At 47.2% G+C, this 20,462-nt stretch overlaps 1 protein-coding gene across 5 annotated transcripts in view; it reads left to right on the top strand.

Moving 5' to 3' along the window:
- The window catches only part of RPS6KA2 (ribosomal protein S6 kinase A2), a 344,820-nt gene that overhangs the window by 162,649 nt on the left and 161,709 nt on the right, over window positions 1-20,462 (top strand). Inside the window, exon 1 of one of the 5 annotated variants that reach the window (XM_053592912.1) lies at window positions 17,755-17,873. The exons of 3 other annotated variants lie outside the window; for them this stretch is intronic. Coding sequence is in view for 1 of the 2 variants with exons in the window: in XM_053592908.1 (XP_053448883.1) it covers window positions 19,386-19,484 (99 nt within the window). In the remaining variant the exon portion in view is untranslated. Of the gene's footprint in view, window positions 1-17,754; window positions 17,874-19,157; window positions 19,485-20,462 lie in introns of those variants that run through there. One more of the 5 variants, XM_053592908.1, reaches the window with a different exon arrangement.

Genomic DNA, 20,462 nt, shown 5'->3' with positions numbered 1-20,462 from the left:
ATTGAATGGAGTTAAATTGAAATCATTTCCACTTAGCTCAGGAACCAGGCAAGGTTGCCCATTGTCTCCATTGCTCTTTAACATTGTAATGGAAGTTTTAGCCATTGCAATTAGGGAAGAAAAGGCGATCAAGGGTATCCACATAGGGTCAGAAGAGATTAAACTTTCACTCTTTGCAGATGATATGACCGTATATCTGGAAAACACTAGGGATTCTACTACAAAACTTTTAGAAGTGATCAAGGAATACAGCAGTGTCTCAGGCTACAAAATCAACACCCATAAATCTGTAGCCTTTATATATACCAACAATAACCAAGCCGAAAAAACAGTCAAGGACTCTATTCTTTTCACAGTAGTGCCAAAGAAAATGAAATATTTGGGAGTATACTTAACAAAGGACGTGAAAGATCTCTATCAAGAGAAGTATGAAACTTTAAGAAAAGAAATAGCTGAAGATGTTAACAAACGGAAAAACGCACCATGCTCACGGCTGGAAAGAATCAACATTGTTAAAATGTCTATACTACCCAAAGCAATATATAATTTTAATGCAATTCCTATTAAAGATCCATTGTCATATTTAAAGACCTTGAAGAAATAATACTTCATTTTACATGGAATCAGAAAAAACCTTGAATAGCCAAAACATTTCTCAGAAATAAAAACACAGCAGGACTATAAATCGATAGCGATCAAAACAGCATGGTACTGGCACAAAAACAGAAAAGTAGATGTCTGGAACAGAATAGAGAACCAAGAGATGAATCCAGCCACTTACCATTATTTGATCTTTGGCAAGCCAATTAAAAACATTCAGTGGGGAAAAGATTCCCTATTCAACAAATGGTGCTGGGTGAACTGGCTGGTGATCTGTAAAAGACTGAAACTGGACCCACACCTTTCACCATTAACTAAGATAGACTCTCACTGGATAAAAGATTTAAACTTAAGACATGAAACTATAAAAATACTTGAAGAAAGTGCAGGGAAAACTCTTGAAGGAATCGGCCTGGGTGAATACTTTATGAGGAGGACTCCCCAGGCAACTGAAGCAATATCAAACATCCTGGGACCTGATCAAACTAAAAAGCTTCTGCACAGCCAAGAATATAGTAAGTAAAGCAAGCAGACAGCCCTCAGAATGGGAGAAAATATTTGCAGGTTATACCTCCGATAAAGATTTAATAACCAGAATCCACAGAGAACTCAAACTTATTAGCAAGAAAAGAACAAGTGATCCCATCTCAGGGTGGGCAAAGGACTTGAAGAGAAACTTCTCTAAAGAAGACAGACGCATGATCTACAAACACATGAAAAAAAGCTCATCATCCTTAATCATCAGAGAAATGCAAATCAAAACTACTTTGAGATATCACCTAACCCCAGTAAGAGTAGCCCACATAACCAAAACCAGAGATGCTGGCGTGGATGTGGAGAAAAGGGCACACTTCTACACTGCTGGTGGGAATGTACACTAATATGTTCCTTTTGGAAGGATGTTTGGAGAATACTTAGAGATCTAAAAATAGACCTGCCATTCGATCCTATAATTCCTCTACTAGGTATATACCCAGAAGGCCAAAAAATCACAATATAACAAAGACATTTGTACCAAAATGTTTATTGCAGCCCAATTCATAATCGCTAAGTCATGTAAGAAGCCCAAGTGCCCATTGACCCACGAATGAACTAGCAAATTGTGGTACATGTATACCATGGAATATTATGCAGCCTTAAAGAAAGATGGAGACTTTACCTCTTTCATGTTTATGTGGATGGAGCTGGAACATATTCTTCTTAGCACAGTATCTCAGGAATGGAAGAAAAAGTATCCAATGTACTCAGCTCTACTATGAAGCTAAATTATAGCTTTCACATGAAGGCTATAACCCAACTATAGCACAAGAATATGGGGAAAGGGCCAAGGGAGGGGAAGGGAGGGGAGAGGTTAGGGTGGAGGGAAGGTAATAGGTGGGGCCACACCTATGGTGCATCTTAGAATGGGTACAGGTAAAACTTACTAAATGCAGAATACAAATGTCTATATACAGTAACTAAGAAAATGCCATGAAAGCTACGTTGAACAGTTTGATGAGAATATTTCAGATTGTATATGAAACCAGCACATTGTACCCCTTGATTGCACTAATGTACATAGCTATGATTTAACAATAAAAAAATAAAAAATATATTAAAAAAACCCCAAAATAAATAAAGAATAAAACATTAAAAAAATAAAAATAAATTAAATATCCATATTAAAAAAAATTGAGTAGTTGGCTAATAGCACATGGTGCGTGTGCCTGCAACCCCCCCCCCCATCACTCAATAACCAGCTGGTCAAAACAGAAGTTTGAGGAGCCTTGTGTGAGGACTGCAGCAGATTCAATCACTTCCAAGTGATGTCACTAACATGTAGAGTGATGACTGTAGTTTTTGTCTATGATAAAAGCCTCCAATGCTTTCTTTGAGTTTCCATTCTTTTCTGGTGAAGGTTTGTCTACTGCTGATAAAATCTTAAGCTAAGCAAGAAAGTAGCCTGGGGGGTATTGCAAATCCTTGGCCAAGTTTAGCAATACATAAAAAGCAAATCAACTGCAAATTTCTGATTTTATTGCTTGTAATAACCTGTTTTTCAGATACACTTACATAATGCTATGCATTGAGATAATTGCATAATTTGGTAAAAAAAAAAAAATCTTTGAATTGCTGCCCACATGGTGCAACACTTTTCTGTACTTGCTGAATTGTACAAATGGTTGCAGATGGGACTTCTAGAAGGGGAGGATATGTTCTGCTTGTCACCATATATAGAGAGACAGAGACAGGGAGAGAGAGAGAGGACTATAGGGTCATGTAGAAAGAACTCAAGAGATCTGGGCTCTTATCTGAACCCTGCCCCTCAAGTAGCTGAGGATCTGAGCAAAGTGTTGACATTTACTTTCTGGTCCACAGCCTCAGCCTCCACACCTACACAGTCGGCGGCTGAAAGACTCACCTAACATGGTCCCATCATGACGCCTGTCCTTGCAGTTAGGGGACTGCACAGAGCTGTGCATGGTCATAATTTTAGTGCTGAAAATAACAAAGCAATGGCATGTCCAAGTGTTAAACCCCAAACACCTTGAGCCCCATGGGCACCCCTCAAACTCCTCTAACCCATCCAGCTGCAGATGGGGCCTACGTTTTCATGGTCCTTGGTCTAATGGCTCTAGAAATCAAAAGCATTTAGAATGTCAGCTGGAACAGGAGGGATATGGCAGGAGCAGGGAAAGAGAATGAACTGGATGAGTTTATAGCCAAGAAGGTGAGCTGTCCTGAGCCCATCAGGTGGCACCTATGTGGACAAGCCTGACTCAATCCACCTTTGCACACAGCATTGTGGGAAGATCAATACCACTGTACTTTGTGTCTGAAGCAAGTTATACTGAGTGCAGGACACAGGCCTGAAGGAAACAACCATTTCTTGACCCTAAAGTGATGGAATTCGGAGAATGCTGAAAATGGCCCTCTCTGCCCAGCCCTGTGCACCAGGCCTACAGATACTCAGGAAATGTCCCTTTCTTGATGTCTGGTGCAAATTGAATACTGGTATTGTTTCAAGTCTAAGAAGAATGTGGTGGTGAAAGATTTCCTGTGAGAGACCCCAAAATAGATCTAGGGAAGCCTTATCTATTTCCACCGAGCCAAAGGGGGCCCGATCTGCATGTTGCAGGGAGAGTTAACTAGATTTTCTATAATTCCTAACAAAACTGTGAGCATGACAACAGTTGCCCTACCTGACGTTTAGCCCGAGGCCAGTGTTCTTTTAAGGATAGCAAAGATTTGCCTTTAGTAAGACGAATCCCAAGACTGGCCACTCTCCACCCTGCCCCTGTGGAGGTGATGTCGGGAGCGCCACTCTAAAGTCTGAGCTGGTGAGCCCTCTTGTTGTGAAAATCAGCAGAAAGACAGCTCAGTCCTGGCTACACAATGGTGCTGGATTCTGCCCACTTGACCATGGTCTTGGCTTTGTGCACGTGCTCATGTGCCTGATGTGGGGCAAGGAACACCCCAACACCCCAACGGCTTGTGTTCCCTCAGCCCTGCATGGGACGTGCAATCTGATGCGACCCCGTTATCCTCCTGTGAGCACTGTCTCCCGAAGACCTTGTCCTGGAAGCCAAGGCTGCAGAGATGGGTGAGGTATAATCCATCTCACAGGCAGCACGCAGTTTAACAGGGAGGATAACAGAGAAGCAAATGTTGGTGAGAATACAAGTTAAAATGTTTTATAGTCAATGCAGTGGCTACAAAGTGACAAGGTTCATAGAAGAAGTTTCATCCTAGTGGGAAATCAGGAAACAAACAAACGTTCCTATCTGAGTTTTGGACTTCAAAGATGGATGGAGAGAATGTCTATGGGGGCTGGTCAGGGAGTAGGATGGGAAGTGGTGTGAGGATATACAGGTTGGGTGTGGAAATGCTGTTGGGCCCAGTTGGGCTGGGGTAGGGGCAGAGTCTGGGGTGGTGAATGCGGCTTGCAGTACAGGGGACACGCTGGGGCATCTGAATGGCAGCTCAAATTTCCTGAGTTAGTGTGGGTGGCCCTGGAACATTGAAGGACTGAGCAGTGGAGTAGGGTGACCCATTAGTGATGAGTCACCTAGTCCGGAGTGTGGTCAGCCAGGAGGGCTGAGACAGTGCCAGGGGTCATCCAGGGCGGGCGAACTCGTGAGGCCCCAGCGGTAGGTGGTGCTGAGGGGCTGCAAGGAGGGCAGGGGCCGCATCTGGGGTCTGAGGGCTGAGGCGGCAGTGCCACCCCAAAGTTTAGGACCTCAGGGAAGACAGATGCTGGAGCAAGCAGTGAGGCACAGACTAGAGTGTGTGGGGTGCAGCTGTCAGCGCAGGGCTGGAAACAGGAGACTCCAGCTGGTGAGGTGGGGAGCTGAGGCAGACATGTAGCAGTGAGCCACATGATGGCTGGCCCAGGAATGCATGGACTCACTCATTTCTGCAATCCAGAAAATTCCTTAAATTCCTCCTCATGCCTGCAGTGGGCTTGTCACATGAGGCCAGCTTCTCTGTCAGCCAGACAGCAACCGTGAATCACATGCTGAGGTATGCACAGTGTGCCTCAGGGGAAGAGCACAAAAAACTAGGAGTGGGGAAATGTGTGTGCACATGTATATGAGTGAGGGCATGTGTGTGCACGGGAATATGAATGTGTGCATGTACGTCTGTGTGTCTGCATACGAATCTGTGCATATATATGTATGAGCATGTACGTGAGCCTACATATGAATGTGCGTGCATGTGTGTATTTGTGCATATGTATGTGTGAGCATGTATGTGAGCCTGCATATGAATGTGTGTGCGCACATGTATTTGTGCGTATGTATGTGTGAGCATGTACGTGAGCCTGCATATGAATGTGTGTGTGCACGTGTATTTGTGCATATGTATGTGTGAGCATGTACGTGAGCCTGCATATGAATGTGTGTGCGCACGTGTATTTGTGCGTATGTATGTGTGAGCGCACGTGTATTTGTGCGTATGTATGTGTGAGCATGTACATGAGCCTGCATATGAATGTGTGTGCACACGTGTTTTGTGCATATGTATGTGTGAGCACGTATGTATGTGCATCTGTGTAGCAAAGCCTCCCAGAGAAACTTACTCTTGACGAAGTTTCAAAGAACGAGAGCGATTGGCTTTGTGGAAGTGATATTTTTTATTTATTTATTTATTTATTATTTATTTATTTTATTAATATTAAATCATAGCTGTGTATATTAATGCAATCATGGGGCACCATACACTGGTTTTATAGACCATTTGACACATTTTCATCACACTGGTTAACATAGCCTTCCTGGCATTTTCTTAGTTATTGTGTTAAGACATTTACATTCTACATTTACTAAGTTTCACATGTACCCTTGTAAGATGCACCACAGGTATAATCCCACCAATCCCCCTCCCTCCGCCCATCCTCCCCACTCCCTCCCCTCCCTCTCCCCCTTCCCCATATTCTTAGGTTATAACTGGGTTATAGCTTTCATATGAAAGCCATAAATTAGTTTCATAGTAGGGCTGAGTGCATTGATATTTTTAAATGTGCTACGTTTGAACAGTTTGAACTGAGAACCGGGGCACGGAGTTCCTGTGAGGAAAGAGTCTGGAGGGAGGTTGGGGAGGCCCATGGTCATCTAAGGGACTCAGACTTCATCCTTAGAAGTACACGACATGGAAAGAGTCATAGATTAGGGAGGGGCTTGGCCGGTTTTGAAATTTTAAAACGCATCTGAAGGGCAGGGGGACAGGTGGGAGAGGAGGCCACATGAGGCCCATGGACCTCACAGGGAACAGCACTGGCTAGGCTCTGAGGAGAAACCAAGCATGACGAATGGAGGGAACACAGGGCCACAGGGCGGCAGCACAGCAGGCAGAGACCAGATGGACCTGGAGCCAGGGAGCTGGAGAATGTGGAGAGGTCAGATGGTTCAGAGAACTGGGATCATGGTAGCATCAGTGTCAATAATAGAGATGTACAGAGAAAAGAAAGAGGCACACTGCGGGGGGCAGACGGTGGGGTGGGGGCTTTGAATTACTGGGAACAATTTCTGGAATTTTGTAAGCACTCAGATATTTGGGGGCTGAGAGACGTTTTCACTGGGTGTGCTGGGGGGCTGTCCCTGGGGGCTGAACAGTAGCCACTGGACACGTGGTCCTAGAACTCACGGGGGGCGGGGTCTGGAGCAAGTGTAGGCCTGGGGGAGACAGGGGCTGGGGGACAAAGGGGCTGGAGGGCACAGGTGCCCAAACAGAAATGTCCTGAGAAATAGAACTTGCCAGAAGGGAAGGGGCCCAAGGTTAGAATGAAGGATGCCTGCATCTGAAAGTCTCAGAGGAGGTTCCAAGGGAGTGAGGCCCACAGCCAGAGGGGCTGACAGGGTCACTGCTCTGGGGTGAGCCCCCTGGTGAAAGGAAGAGGGTCCCTGAGAACCCAGTGTGGGTGCGGGAGGCACCCAGGGCGAAGGCCTGGGCCTGGGACTGGCTCCGCCCTTCTGCACAGTCATAGGGTCTTCAGTAAAATTAAAGGCCCCAATATGTCCTGGCCACCACTGCAGACCACCTCTCCCGCAGTTTCGTTTCCTTCTTCGGTGGCAGACCTGCTGTTGTTCCCTTGTCCCTTCTCCCTTCGGGGCCTCTGGCATGTCTGGACCCAGGGTAGACAGCTGTGCCAGCTCAGGCAGGGCCTCCAGGCCACCTGCCTTCAGCCTTCCCCACCTCAGCTGCCTTTTCCCTTCTGCAGCCCCAGTCCAGAGATTGGCCTGTGGATTACTGCCTTTGCTGCTGTGTCTGTAGCTCCTGTTAGTGGTGTTAACGGGGGGGGGGGCGGGGGAGGGGCTCCTGCAGAACCTCGGTAGGCACCCTGCAGAGATGCATTGAGAGAGGGTGTGAGGCCACGGGCCCCTGCTGAGCGGGGCAGTCTCTGGTGAGCAAGTGGGCGGCCCAAGTGTTGTGCACAGACTGCCTACACTTTTAGACACCTTGTGTCGAGGCTCTGATGTTTAGAACATGCTTTGGGATCATTCTACAGTACTTAACGTTTTGAAATAATACAGAAATACCTCCTCTTGATAAGTCACTGTTCAAAATTTTGCTTTATAAATGTTTTAAGTCAATATTTAATTAACAAACATCGAAATATTTACTCTTGCAAGATCCAGGGAAGACCACAGTGTGTAGTAAGATACAGGCTCATGACCAGATTGCAGCAGCTCCCAGACTATTTCCTGCTGAGACAGAGACCTTGATCCCTTAAAAGAGGGTCCCCAGCTTGGCACTACTGACATTTTGGTGGGTGTTTTTTTTGTCCTGGGGCTTGTCTTGTGTGCTGAGGAATGGTGAGCAGCACCCCTGGTCTCTACCCACTAGAAGCCAGTAGCACCTCAATTCTGAAAATCAAAATTGTCTCCAGACATGGCCAGATGTCCCCTGGGTGGCAAAATCATCCTTGGTTAAGTTGAAACGTTGACATACATAGGTTATTATAAGTTTGCAAAGCCATGGAAAAGTTAATATTGCTGTTTAATTCATACATTTTATTTACTGAGAGCTACAAATTAATTCTGTGTGCTAAGAACTTTGTTTATACACTGTGGAAATGTGACAGTTGGGGCCCAGCCTCATAGGGTCCCCTCTCTTGGTATAGGGGATCTATTGGGGGACTTGTAACCTAACCTGAGAACCAGGGAGTTCCCAGAAATGATCTCTGAGCCTCAGACTTGGATGTGAGCAGAGGTCAGCAGGTTTAAAGGAAAGGAGGGTGTTAGAGACTCCGTTCCCAGCAGAAGGACGAGGGTTTATAGAAGCCTAGGGGAAAGAGACAGAAGTGGCTGAACGGGAACTCAAACCCAGGTTTCCCGACTCCCTTCTCAGTATTTTTATTTGAACACTTTTCTTATAAGATTGGTGATTCAGCAGCTAATGCGGCTCTAACTCTAACTCAATAATGTATTTACCTTAGAGGCAGCCTGGCCACCAATTGTCACTTTTCCTTTTGAAATGTAAATACCCGTTGATGCTAGCTATTACGTGTCTTATTACATTTTATAGTCCTTTATCAGTACAAGGTTCAGTAGCTTTGGAGGACACATAAATGGTAGCATTAGTTTCCAAGGGCTTTTGGAAGGAAGTGCCCCAAACTAGGCAGCTCAAAACAACAGGGACTTATTCTTTCACAGTTCTGGAGGCCAGAAGTTCCAGATTAGGTGTGGGCAGGATCTCCCTCTCTCTGAAGGCTCTGGGGGAGGATTTCTCCAGCTTGTGGTGCTGCTGCAATCCTGGGCAATCCTTGGCCCCAATATCTATCTCCTGCTTATGTGGCCTTCCTCTGTACATCTCCTTTTAAGGACACCAGGCACAGGGAATTCAGGACCCACTCTCCTTCATTTATGACCTTATCTTGATTTCATTTGCAGAGACCCTATTTCCAAATGAGGTCATGTTCACAGGTACTGAGTGTTAGGACTTCAAGTTATCTTTTGGGGGATACAATTAAGCCAGGACACTAGTTATGTCAGAACTATATGGAAATGAGACATTCTGAGGCATTACTATCTCTTTGTTTTTTTAAAATTTTAGGTGATTATTTAACATCTTTCTAATCTAAAATATATTTCAACTTAAGTCTAATCTCTCCCTGAGAAGACTGGGAGATTTCACTAAAGCAGCTGCTCCTGGAAAATGATGATAGGATTGGAGTCTCAAACTTCCTGAAAAGTCAATAGAATCACCAACCAGTTGTAGCCGGAAGGAAGTGCAATCACAAGAATAAATGAAAGAGGTGATGTCATGCGTTGGGGGCAGCTGGGACAGTGAATGGTGCACACACTGATTCAGAATGAGGGCTCCACCCAAGGCTGGACCTCAGGATGCACCATTGTGAATGTAACATCTGGTCTCTACTAAAGAATTCCTTTCTTAAAATAGTACATGTTGTATGTCCTTAGCAAATCTAAAAATACTATTTAGGGTTACTGATTTAGTGCTTCAGTTGCCCAAAGTGATGTGCTTATAACTGATTACAAAGAAGGAGAGTTGACCATCACAAGTTAATCCTCATCCTGCACATCGGGCCTAGCTCACAAAGTATGTTGTGTTGAACGAGCAATAATGGCTCTCTGGCTGCCAGTCTTGATTTTGAATTGATTTTGTTCATTTATCCATTCAGCAAAATTTGTGGGGACTAGATATCAATAACAAGCATCGTTTGTAGTAGTTTGCAAAAGAGACAAAATTCCTACCCTCATAGATTCTACAGTCAAGTAAAAATGTTAATCAAATGATCACACACACCCCTGAGTATTCCCATCTGAGTAATTTCTATAACCTTGAGAGCATCCACAGGGGGCCTGACAAAGTCTGTGGGCTCATGAAAAGCACCCACGAAAATTGATATTGGAGAGAGATCACAGCTGAAGGAGGATCTGGTTCTAATCTTAGTGAACAAGCGTGAAGGCACCACATGGTCCAGGTGGGGGTTACAAGATGTACAATGGTCCAAGACATTTACTGAGATGAAAATTTCTTTGAATGATAACACATTTGTCAGTTTCTCCCTTTGGTTCTGTCTTTGATAAACGTATTTTGAAGCTATATTGTTTGGTGAGTGCAAGTTTAAATTATTGTATCTTCCTGGGGAATTGAAACTTCCATCGACATGTAATGATGTTTTAATACCTATGAATACTTCTTTGGTAATCTGTATGACATTAATATTATTTCCTCAGCTCTCTCTTCATTACTGTTTCCATGTGTATCTTTTTCCATTATTTATTTTTTGAAACTTCTTGAGTCTCTTGTTTTAACTATGTCTCTATAACTAAATTTACTGTAAACTGTTTTGCACTCTTTGTCGTTTAACTAAAAAGGTTAGCTCATTAGCATTGATTATAATTTTTCATATATTTTGATTTAATTCTACCCTTTAGGTAGAGTTTAGGGTTTGATTTTGCCTTACTATAAACTAATAATTAGCCTAGTCTTGTTTTGTAGATACTGAAGAAGAAGCCTCCGGAATTAGAGACAAGGGATTTTTTTTACTTGAGGAAAAGGAAGTGGCGTGATTGTCATCTTTGGCTCCCCTGGGTCCCAGAGGCATTAGCGTGGCCATTGCATATTGAATTTCTAAGGTTTTTATTGGTTGCTTTAAAAATTTTAGCGTGAAAAGAAAAAAAAAATTTTAGCATGTATTTAACTTAATCTAAAATTAACTAGCATCTTTATCTCCAGGAAGACACAAAGACATTAGGAAGTTTTAACTCTGATCACCCTCCCTCAGTATGCGCTATTTTTAAAATAAAGATTTCAATTCTGTCTTACGTTGTCAAATTATGCAATATACAATTTATTTCTTTTTATGCAGTCCATTTGTGTGTGCTTAGCTTTAGGCTTCACTGGTAGTGAACTTTCTCTGGCTTTTTATCTGGCAATGTCTTTGCTTTGCCCTTGTTCATGGAATTTTTTTTTCCTGCGAGGTAGAGAATTCAAGGTTGAAGTCATTTTCTCTTAGCATGTTGTATATATTGCTCCACTCGTTTTTGGCTTCCAGTATTGCTGTTGAGATGGTAGCTGACACTCATTAATATTCATTTGTAGAAAATTTGTTTTTTCTTCTGATTACTCTGGAGGTATTTTTTCTGTTTTTGGTATTCTTCAAATTGAATATGATGTGTTTAGGTATGGATTTTTTTCACTTAATCCTCCTTAGGATTTTAAGGCCTTTGTAGACATGGAGATTGCTGTGTTTTACTAACTCTGAAGAACTCTTAGGTCTTGCTGCCCCTCTTTGAATAGTGCTTTTCTATTTTCTTTTCTCTTACACTAAGACTGCTGGGTTTTCCCCCTTCCATCTTCCATGCCTTTTAATCTCCTTTTTGTATTTCCTATCCTTTAGTTTTTCTCTCAATTCTCATCAGATCTAACTTCTCCTTTACCCTTTTTTTGGACTTTGTTTAAACTGCTACTTAATCTCTCTACTGAGTTTTTAATTTAAATTATTACAGTTTCTATTTTAAAGTTTTGTTTTTACACATCTGCTTGATCATGTCATAATCTTTAGTTTCCTTGTAATGCTTTTAATCCCCTTTGTTGTTTTTAAATTCTTCTTTAAAAATATGTTTTATATTATTTATACATAAATTTCAACCTCTGCAGTCTTTACAGGTCTGATTCTGGAGTTTCTCTCTCTACTGACTCTTGATCATAGCTCATTTCCTCAGCATTTAGCAATTTATGATTGTAAGCTCCTGACCCTTAGAATTTTCTCTGTGTTTAAGCTCTGAGACATGTTTAAAGTATGTTCTTCTGCAGAGTAAATGTGTTTGCATCTGCCTGGTTCTTGGGATTCTGCCAATCTGGAACCTTTAAAAACTAAATATTTGAATTAAAGTTTTTTAGGCCACACTAGTAGTATGAATTTTGGCTTCAAACTGGTATAAGTATTTCTGCAGAAATCCGAAAGACGAGTTCTTTTTCCTCAGCCCTTTCCAGTGTTCCTACCTGAATAGACAAGGCTCTTTCTCCAGAGTGAGATTTTTCCAAGTTCGCCCACTAAAGTTAGGACTATGGGATGCTGACCCTGGTCTGACCTCCACTCTGCTTCGGCCTCTGGCATTTTCTCCCTGTTCCCACAGGAGTATGGCCTGGTAAACCTTTGGTCTAGGTAGGCAGGGATTAACACAAGACTCCATTGCTTACCTTCCGGGAACGTCTTTTTACTTTTTTTTTTTTTTTTTTTTTTCTATCTGGTTTTTGTTTTCTTTCCTTATTGTCTGGTCAGCCATGCTTTAATGAAAAAGGATTCCCCATTCCCTTGTCTCATCCAACATGCGTGTGTCCTGAAAAGGTTCTCTCTGCATATGTGATCCAGCATGTTGCCCAGAACAGTGGCCCAGTACCCCAGCCTCCCTCAGGCTCCCTGCTGGCCCAGAGAGGGAGGATGGGGGAGATGAGGGAGGATGAGGGAGATGGGGGAGGATGAGGGAGATGGGGGAGGATGAGGGAGATGGGGGAGGATGAGGAGGATGAGGAAGATGGGGGAGGATGAGGAGGATGGGAGGATGAGGGGAATGAAGAAGATAAGGGAGGATGAGGGAGATGAGGAAGATGGGGGGATGAGGGAGACGGCGGCACAGGCACCATCTCGGACAAAGGTCAGCACCTGCTGCTGTTATTGTCCCTGTTACTCTGTGTGTTCATCTAGTCCCCATGTCTAAAACAAGTATTTGGTGCCTGAAATGCTGTAGATGTCTATGCAGTACTTCTTAGACAATAGCAATTTCTTGCTAAACATTCTAGTGAGGATTTTATGACCTTTGCGCTCATTCCAGGTCTCCAGAGTCTTTTCTATTATGAAGTGCTCCTCCCCTTCCTAAGTTACAGAAATCCTTCCTGCTATAGTTTTAACCTGTTTCCTTTTCCTGCTAACTCCCTTCCTTTTAAAGATCCTCTGCAAGTTGTGTATAGGCTTGGGAAAAGTCCCTTATTTCTCGGTTCACTCAATCAGTTGACTTTCCTGGGCCTCAGCCTCTATGCTGCACAAGGGGAGGGAGGCTTATTGCACCTGCCTTGCAAATGAAGGTGTTACGGAGATGAGACAGCAGTGTGGACCACAGCTCTTCACAGCCAGCACTGTCCTGACAACAGTCACAGCCAGGTCTACGTAGACACACCCACGAGGAACCCCGCAGACTAGTGTTCCCGAAGTATTTCCACATTGGTGGACAAGCAGACCAGCGAATCAAAACAGAATCACTGTTTTGGAGGCTCAGGGTATTTCAGCAAAGTCCAGGTCACAAGCAGTACAACAAGCAAAGCAGGAAATGCAGGGGAGTCCCTAACGGGCCTGGTGGAGGTGGGGGGTCTCTGTCTGCCTTCCAGGGAGCAATGCTGAATCTAGAAGACTGGGAATGAGACATGTCTAGTAGGCGGGGGTGGGGGGAAGGGGGCAGAGGGGGGTCCAGAAGGACATCCCCAGTGGTGTCTGCAGCACCAGTGTGACTGTTTCTCTGCAGAGGGGTGTGTCAGCCTTGGCCTGGCAGGAGTAAAGACTGTGCCTGGGGAAGGAGGAGAGGCAGATAGGGATGCACAGGGGGTGTGATGAAGAACCGAGTTGACCTTCTGGAGTTTTTGGTTAATCTGGAAGACATGGGGCCTCTGGGAGCATCAGGGTGACTATATCAGTTTCACTTCCAAAAAGATCAGTTTCTAGCAGGACCCCAGGTGGATTACAGGGTAATGCTTGATTCTGGCAAGAAATGACAGGACCCCAAACTGTGCTACTGCAGCAGGGTTGAAAAGAAGGGGAACATGGGAAACACCCAGGGAGCTTGACAGGCAGGTCTCAGCGGCAGGAGACGATGGGTTGATGCTGACCCTTGCTTTCAGGTTTGGGCGGCAGGACAAGTGGTAGGGTCTTTCCCAAGAACAGTTTCATAAAGAGAACTTTTAGATAAAAATTATAGAATTTCAGAGTCTACGTCCTTCTCAATCACTTCATTAATTTTCGGATGAAACCCTAGTGTTTTTGTAATATGAGCTTTTTTGAGCACTTTGCAACTGACAAAGCCCAGATACATGTTGACTGAACATGAAGTTGCCCTTTGTGTAGGTGACAGCCTTGTGAGAGGAGTACGAAGGTTGCCTTCTTTCTCCACCTCCCTCTTCAACCCAGCACTGTCAGCATTTTTTAAGACTTTTAGGTTTGCGTATAAAATTCAGCAGCAAGTACAGCGACCATCAACGATTTTGACGGGATAACTCTTTGTTATGGGCATGCCATCTTCAGCAGGATGCTCAGCAGCACCCTGGCCTTCCGCACTCCCTGCTGGTAGCTCCCACCTGGTGTGACAGCCAAATGTTCCCCCGGAGGGTAAAATTGCCCCTATTGAGAACCACTGCTTTGGAGGCTTGGGGGATTTCAGCAAAGTCCAAGTCACATGATATGAACCTCAGGTGGAAGTTTAATGCAAGATGCTTCACTGTCCAGTGCAGCCCTGTCCTGCAGGGCCGCTCACCACGGTGTGTTCTCAGATCCATCTCCCAGCTCTCTTCAGCCCTCTCTACTCTGTTCTTTAACAAATGGGACATGTGTGTTCACACCATCCACTTTGTGTTAAGTACTACATCTTTCCATTTCCAGAAGTATTTTGTTCATTCTTATGTCTGCTTGGTCATTTTCATAGACTCTTGATCTTTAATCATATTTTCATTTCTGGCTTTTATTTCCTCAAATGTATTAAATTTGATGGTTTTATATTCCATAGCTGGTACCTCCAGTAGCAGAAGCCTTCCCAGGTCTGACTCATGGCCAGGTGCCTTGCTGGCTCGGTCACTGAGGTCCCGATTTCCTTGTGAACTCTGAGCTAGTGGCAGGGAGCTCAGGCCCCTTGGAGCTGTGTCCGAGGGATCCTGGAAACAGGAGTTTTAGAAGCTTGAAGATTTCAGCCACATGCAGGGTTGTTCACGGTGATGCTGGGCCCAGGCTGCCCTTGGGCCTCTCACACAACCTTCGTTTCGTGTCTGGCCCTTCCTGCCCCTGCCCGAGAGGGTGTGGTCCTTCTCTGCCTCCTCCTCCTTCCTCAGCTGCCTGACCCCATTTTCCTCCTTCCTTGGGCTAAGCTCCTCTCAGACTCTTGGTCTTCGTGTCTCTTATTTCCTCTCCCTGCTGCCACTGTTGACTCCTGTATGTGTCCTTCTTTGTTCATTCTTTACCTTTTATTTCAGCTTTACTGAGGTATAATTGACCAAAAATAGCACAAATTTAAAGCACACAATGTGGTATTGTGATACCACTATACCTTGAGGGATGAGGTGGGGCTAACGAACAGCCCTTCTCCTCACACAGTTGCCTTTCAACATAACGCGGAACATGCTGGTCACAGAAAGACAAAGATCACATGATCTCACTCCCACATGGCACCTGAAAACACCAAACGCCAAACCAGGAGACGAACACGAGGGCAGCAGCCAGGGGCCTGGGTGGAGAGGGAATGAGGGGATGGTGCTCACAGGCAGGGAGTCTTGACTATGGGATGAGTAAGTCCCAGAGGCCTGGTGCATAGCCTGGTGGCTGTCATCAGCGTGGAAATGAGGCACGAGTCCTGGAAATGTGCCAAGACAACAAACAGAGCTGCCCCGTCTCCCACCATCTCTGTCTGGATTTCAGCCTTTGCGAGTTTCACAAGTGAGAGTCTGATTTAGGTCCTTTCAAGGGGTTTGCACCCAGCTGGTGATGCAGTGAGGCCCTGAGATGTAGTCTGCTGGGGTCTGTTTGCCGCTCCCTCTCCCTCTGCTTCTCTCCACTTTACATTTGCTTTGTCTTTTTTTCCATGATGTGATTCCATCATCTCTCAGATTTCACTATCTCAAAAGCAAAAAGCAATCTTCTCTCTGCTGGGGAGTCAGGACTCAGGTGTGCTCTGCCAGGCACCTTGGGAGGCACTGGTGCCCAGGTGTGCTCACGGAGGGACGGGGAAATCTGTGTTCCAGAGAGTTACGTAATGAGCATGCCTAAGTTCTAGCCCCATGGTTTTCCAGTGGATTTTATAGAGCTTTATTTCTGATGCTTTGAAGGTTCTTTAGTCATCGAGATTTTCACATTACATGTAAATATGCTCAAAGATGTTAAATTGTTAACTTAGAGGACAGGTGCCATTTTGACGTGGCTCAGTTGGGCCCTAGATGTGGAAATGAGACCTGAGATAAGCATCCTGTGGGGGGCAGGAGCTGGCCGGAGAGCAGGGGCAACCCCTGACTGATGTGACTTTTGCTGGAGGCCCTTCCCTGAGAGCGCAAAGGCCCTGGCCGATACTTCACTGCTCTGAGTATGCTCCAGCCTCATAGTTCTGTGCCTACTTATGATCTAGCACTGCTTCTAGACCATCTTCCTGAGCAAGATTGGTTCCTAACCTCAAGAAGCTTTGAAGTGATAAGCATTTTAAGCACACAGGGACCCATAACCCTTAAAAAGGGCCTCCTGTCTGTATGCTCAGGAACTACAGAAGGGCCCGTGGCTAAGTCTGTGTTTAGTGGCCGCAGGACCCAGGTTGCACACGCACTGACTCCTGTGGAGCTTTCTCCCTAGTACTAGCTAGGCCCATGATCTCATAGCACGGTCTGTGCTCAGCAGGCTCTTGAATGCTGACCCTCTGAAAAGTGAGTTTTTGCTTGTCCCGGGGGCCAGCACCAAGCAGCTGGTGTAAGAACCAGCTGGCCAGTATAAGAACCTGGTGAGTTCTTACACCAGGTGGCCCTGGGGGCCCAGCAACCATGGGGTTTAGTCCTAAGGAAGACAAAATTTTTTCCTTATGACATAAGAAGGTTAACGTGAAGTGTAATTTTAGCATTTTCTTGGAAACATGAGAATAAATCAGAATTTCAGAAACTTGGAAGTTTCGATCACATGCAGGCCTGTCTGGATAGGACCAGTGCCTGGTAGGACTCAACTAAGTAGGAGCTCCTGGGCCTTAACCCTGGGCCAGTTTTGTCGTGCGCTCTGAAGACGTGGCATCTTTCCAGCATGCATGGAGCTCACTGACCGTGCCCACAGCTGCAGGGGTCTGGGGTAGGCGGAAACCTTCATCATACCCTCCCTGCCTCTGCCTGGGAAAATCACCCCTTGCCTCCTATTCCCCCCAGTTCAGACCTAAGGCCACATCCTATTTGACTAACTGGGGACTTCTCACTTACCTCTGTCCACGCAGCATTTTCTTACACATCTTATTCAGATTACATAAAAAACAGCACCAGATCTGTCTTTTTACTTACCTTCTCTTCCATGAGCATGTGAACTTCTTGAGATGTGATCATTTCATGTCCCTAAAGCCAACCTCAGCACCAGGTGCCAGTAGGAGCTGGATGATCGCTAGCAGAACTGCACCGAGCCCAGGCTGGCATCTGGTCCTCCCTTAGAAGCAGCAGTAGCCATGGAATCCAGTTCCAAATTTACTGTGCTTAAATCAGCAAAGAGGGTTATTTGGTTTCCTTGTGGGGTTCTGAACTTCTGTTTCTTGTTTTCATTTCAAACGTTCCAGCATTTAAAAACGTTCATCATAGGTCCTGTAATGTGTGACATGAAAATCAATTGTACTTTTTAATTCACAAGGCAGACCTTGCATAAGCACAGTAACCTCGTGAGGGAGGTGTGGCGGGCAGGGTTCATTTATATTTTTATCCTAGGGGTGAGCAGTGGGAACACAACCTGTACCCAAGTTCAGCAAGCAAGGAAGAGGTAGCACCAGACTCCAGGGCTGAACTCTTGTCTTCTCACTATAGAGCAGTATCATTGAAACGCCAGTCTTCACCTCCACCTGGACACGGTAGGAGCTTATGAATGCTGACCTCTTTACCCACTTTAGCAAAAATAGCCTATCACAGGTATGAATACAACATTTGAATCAGTCCAGGGAATACAACCACACATGGGTTTTTGCAATTAGCACTGCAAAAGAGCAAAAGGTGTTGACACTGCATACATGTTTTGGGGTTCTTCAGGCCATGATGGTAGTATACCAAAGAGCTTGCTTTTTCCTGTTCTTAAACTTAACACGTGGACGTGGCACAAGAGGAAAACAAGAGGGGGTACAGCCATGAGCTCACAGATCTGTGACTGCTTGCAGCCCTCTGATGACCATGTTTAGAAAAAAACAGTGTTTCCTTTCGAGGCATATCCAGTGAGGCCTGGAGACCCTGGTCCCCGGCACTTCATGCGCAGGCCCTGGTGAGTCACCTGCGCAGACGACCTTCTCCAGGGCAGCGGAGCAGGAAGGCCGCCTGGGGCCCTTGTTCTCCGACCGCAGGGAACGGAGCCTCCCCGCCGGCCGCCGCAGTCCGCCGACCACGCGGGGCAGGGCTGGCGCCCAGCGACCCGGCCAGGTCGCGGAGCTGTGCAGGACGCGCGGGTGCGTGGTGCCTCGGATCTCAGTTCAGTTTTCTACAAGTGCTAATTAACAATTGAGGTTTTGTTCGTTCGGCAGAGAAAGGCATGATGTCAAAGTATGAATATGCATGCTTTAAGGAAAGAAACAATGACTTTCCAGGCTAGAAGGATGCCCAGGAAGGGCAGAGGCTCAGGACAGACGCTGGCCGCAGGCGCGGCTCCGGAGCCTTGGTGAGCGCCGGCGAAGGGAGCGGCCGGGGCCGGACTCATTAGGCAGGCGACGGCCGCGGACGCTGATTGGCAGTTGTGCCAGTGAGGGGCGGGGCATAGGCGAGGCGGCAGGGGAGGGAACTTGCCGGGAGAAGTGGAAGGAGGAGGAGGAGTGAGCGCCTGGGGCAGCAGGATGGCGGGTGCTGATTGGAGGTAGTGGCGGGGGCGGGGAGCTAGTGGGCGGAGCAGAGGGCTCTGATTGGCAAATGTGGTGGAGGACGGGGATGGGCGAGGCGGCGAGCGCTGATTGGCGGTAGCGGCAGGGTAGGGTGGGGCTGCCTAGAGCTGATACTTTCAGGAGTGTAGGAGGAGGAGAAGGGGAGGAGCTAACGCCTTGGGCGGTGAAACGGCGGGCGGTGATTGGTGTCTGAGGCAGCGGGTGGGGCAGGGAGGCGGGCGTTGGTTGGAGGTAGTGGCGGGGGCGGGGCGGAGGCGGGGCCGCCCGGAGCCGGTGCTCGCAGAGGCTGGGCGGAGGCGGAGGCGGAGTGAGTGCCTGGGGCCCCGGCCGCGGTGGCCCGCGCGGCCTGCCCTTTGTGCCCGCAGCCCGCGCCCCGCGCCCATGGCCGCCGCTCCGGGCTCCCCAGCCGCACGCACCCGCCCGCGGACCTAAGTCCCGCGCCTGGGATGCGCCGGGGATGCGCGTCCCCCGGCCCTGCGGCTGCTCCCGGCTGGGCGCGGGGCGATGGACCTGAGCATGAAGAAGTTCGCCGTCCGCAGGTTCTTCTCCGTGTACCTGCGCAAGAAGTCGCGCTCCAAGAGCTCCAGCCTAAGTCGGCTCGAGGTAAATGCCCGCTCCCGAGGCGCGCGAGGCGGCGGGGCCCGCGGCGCCCTGGGCGTGGGAGTCGGCGGAGGATGCCGCCGGTCCAGGGCGGTCCCCGAGCCCTGCCTAGTGTCGCTCGGCTCCCTACCCAGCGACCAGCGTCCGCGAGCTGAAGTTATTTGAAAGCTGCTCCGGTTTTCCTAAAATCGAACCGAAATGGCTCCACACGTTATTGTTGGGACACTGTAATAATTAGACCGTCCATGGTGCGCAGCAGGGACGAAACCCCACCCCAAGGAATTTCTGCATAATTCTGTCCAATGCCACCGACGGCACAGGGTTTGGGGGGTTCCCCTGTGCGCCCACGGGAGTGCCCTGGGAGGGAGGGAGCTTCGTACCTGCAGCCGGACTGCCGCGCGGTGTGGCCCCTCCGAAGTCCCAGGCAGGAGCGCCTCCCCGCGCCCCCTCCGCCGGTGCCCACCGGGGTCGTCTCAGCCGTGCCCAGGCAGGCAGGTGCTGCCTCGTAAGGTGGAGCCTCGGCATATTTGAAACCAGTGTAGAATCGACCAAAGAAGAGGAAAGGGCAGCAGCGCCGAGTGCTCCGTGCGGACCGTGCCTGATGCAATATCCCGGCAGCTCGGGCTGATGGGGACTCTGGAAATGCCCTCCTGCCTTAGGTTTCCAAAGTCATCTGTGGGTGGTTGGTGTTTTTTTATTTCAACAATCAGATCTTATTATCTCTTCATCTCTGTGTCCAAATCACATTGCTGAATCTTTAGATGACAAACCCAGGACATGTCTAAGTAAAAAGAGCCATCCTGCTGGGAGGCTGTCACTGTGCCCGGGGACTCGGTCTGTGCCCGGGGACTCGGTCTGTGCCCGGGGACTCGGTCTGTGCCCGGGGACTCGGTCTGTCCCTGCCTTGCCTTTGCTCCACGCTGGCACCTTGGGGTCTGGTCTGTCTGTGTCAGCTGGAGCAGTGTCACACATCTCCTCTTG

The sequence above is a fragment of the Nycticebus coucang genome, chromosome 5, assembly GCF_027406575.1.
Source record: "Nycticebus coucang isolate mNycCou1 chromosome 5, mNycCou1.pri, whole genome shotgun sequence".
NCBI lineage: Eukaryota > Metazoa > Chordata > Mammalia > Primates > Lorisidae > Nycticebus > Nycticebus coucang.
This window is presented reverse-complemented; position numbering and strand designations above follow the sequence as displayed.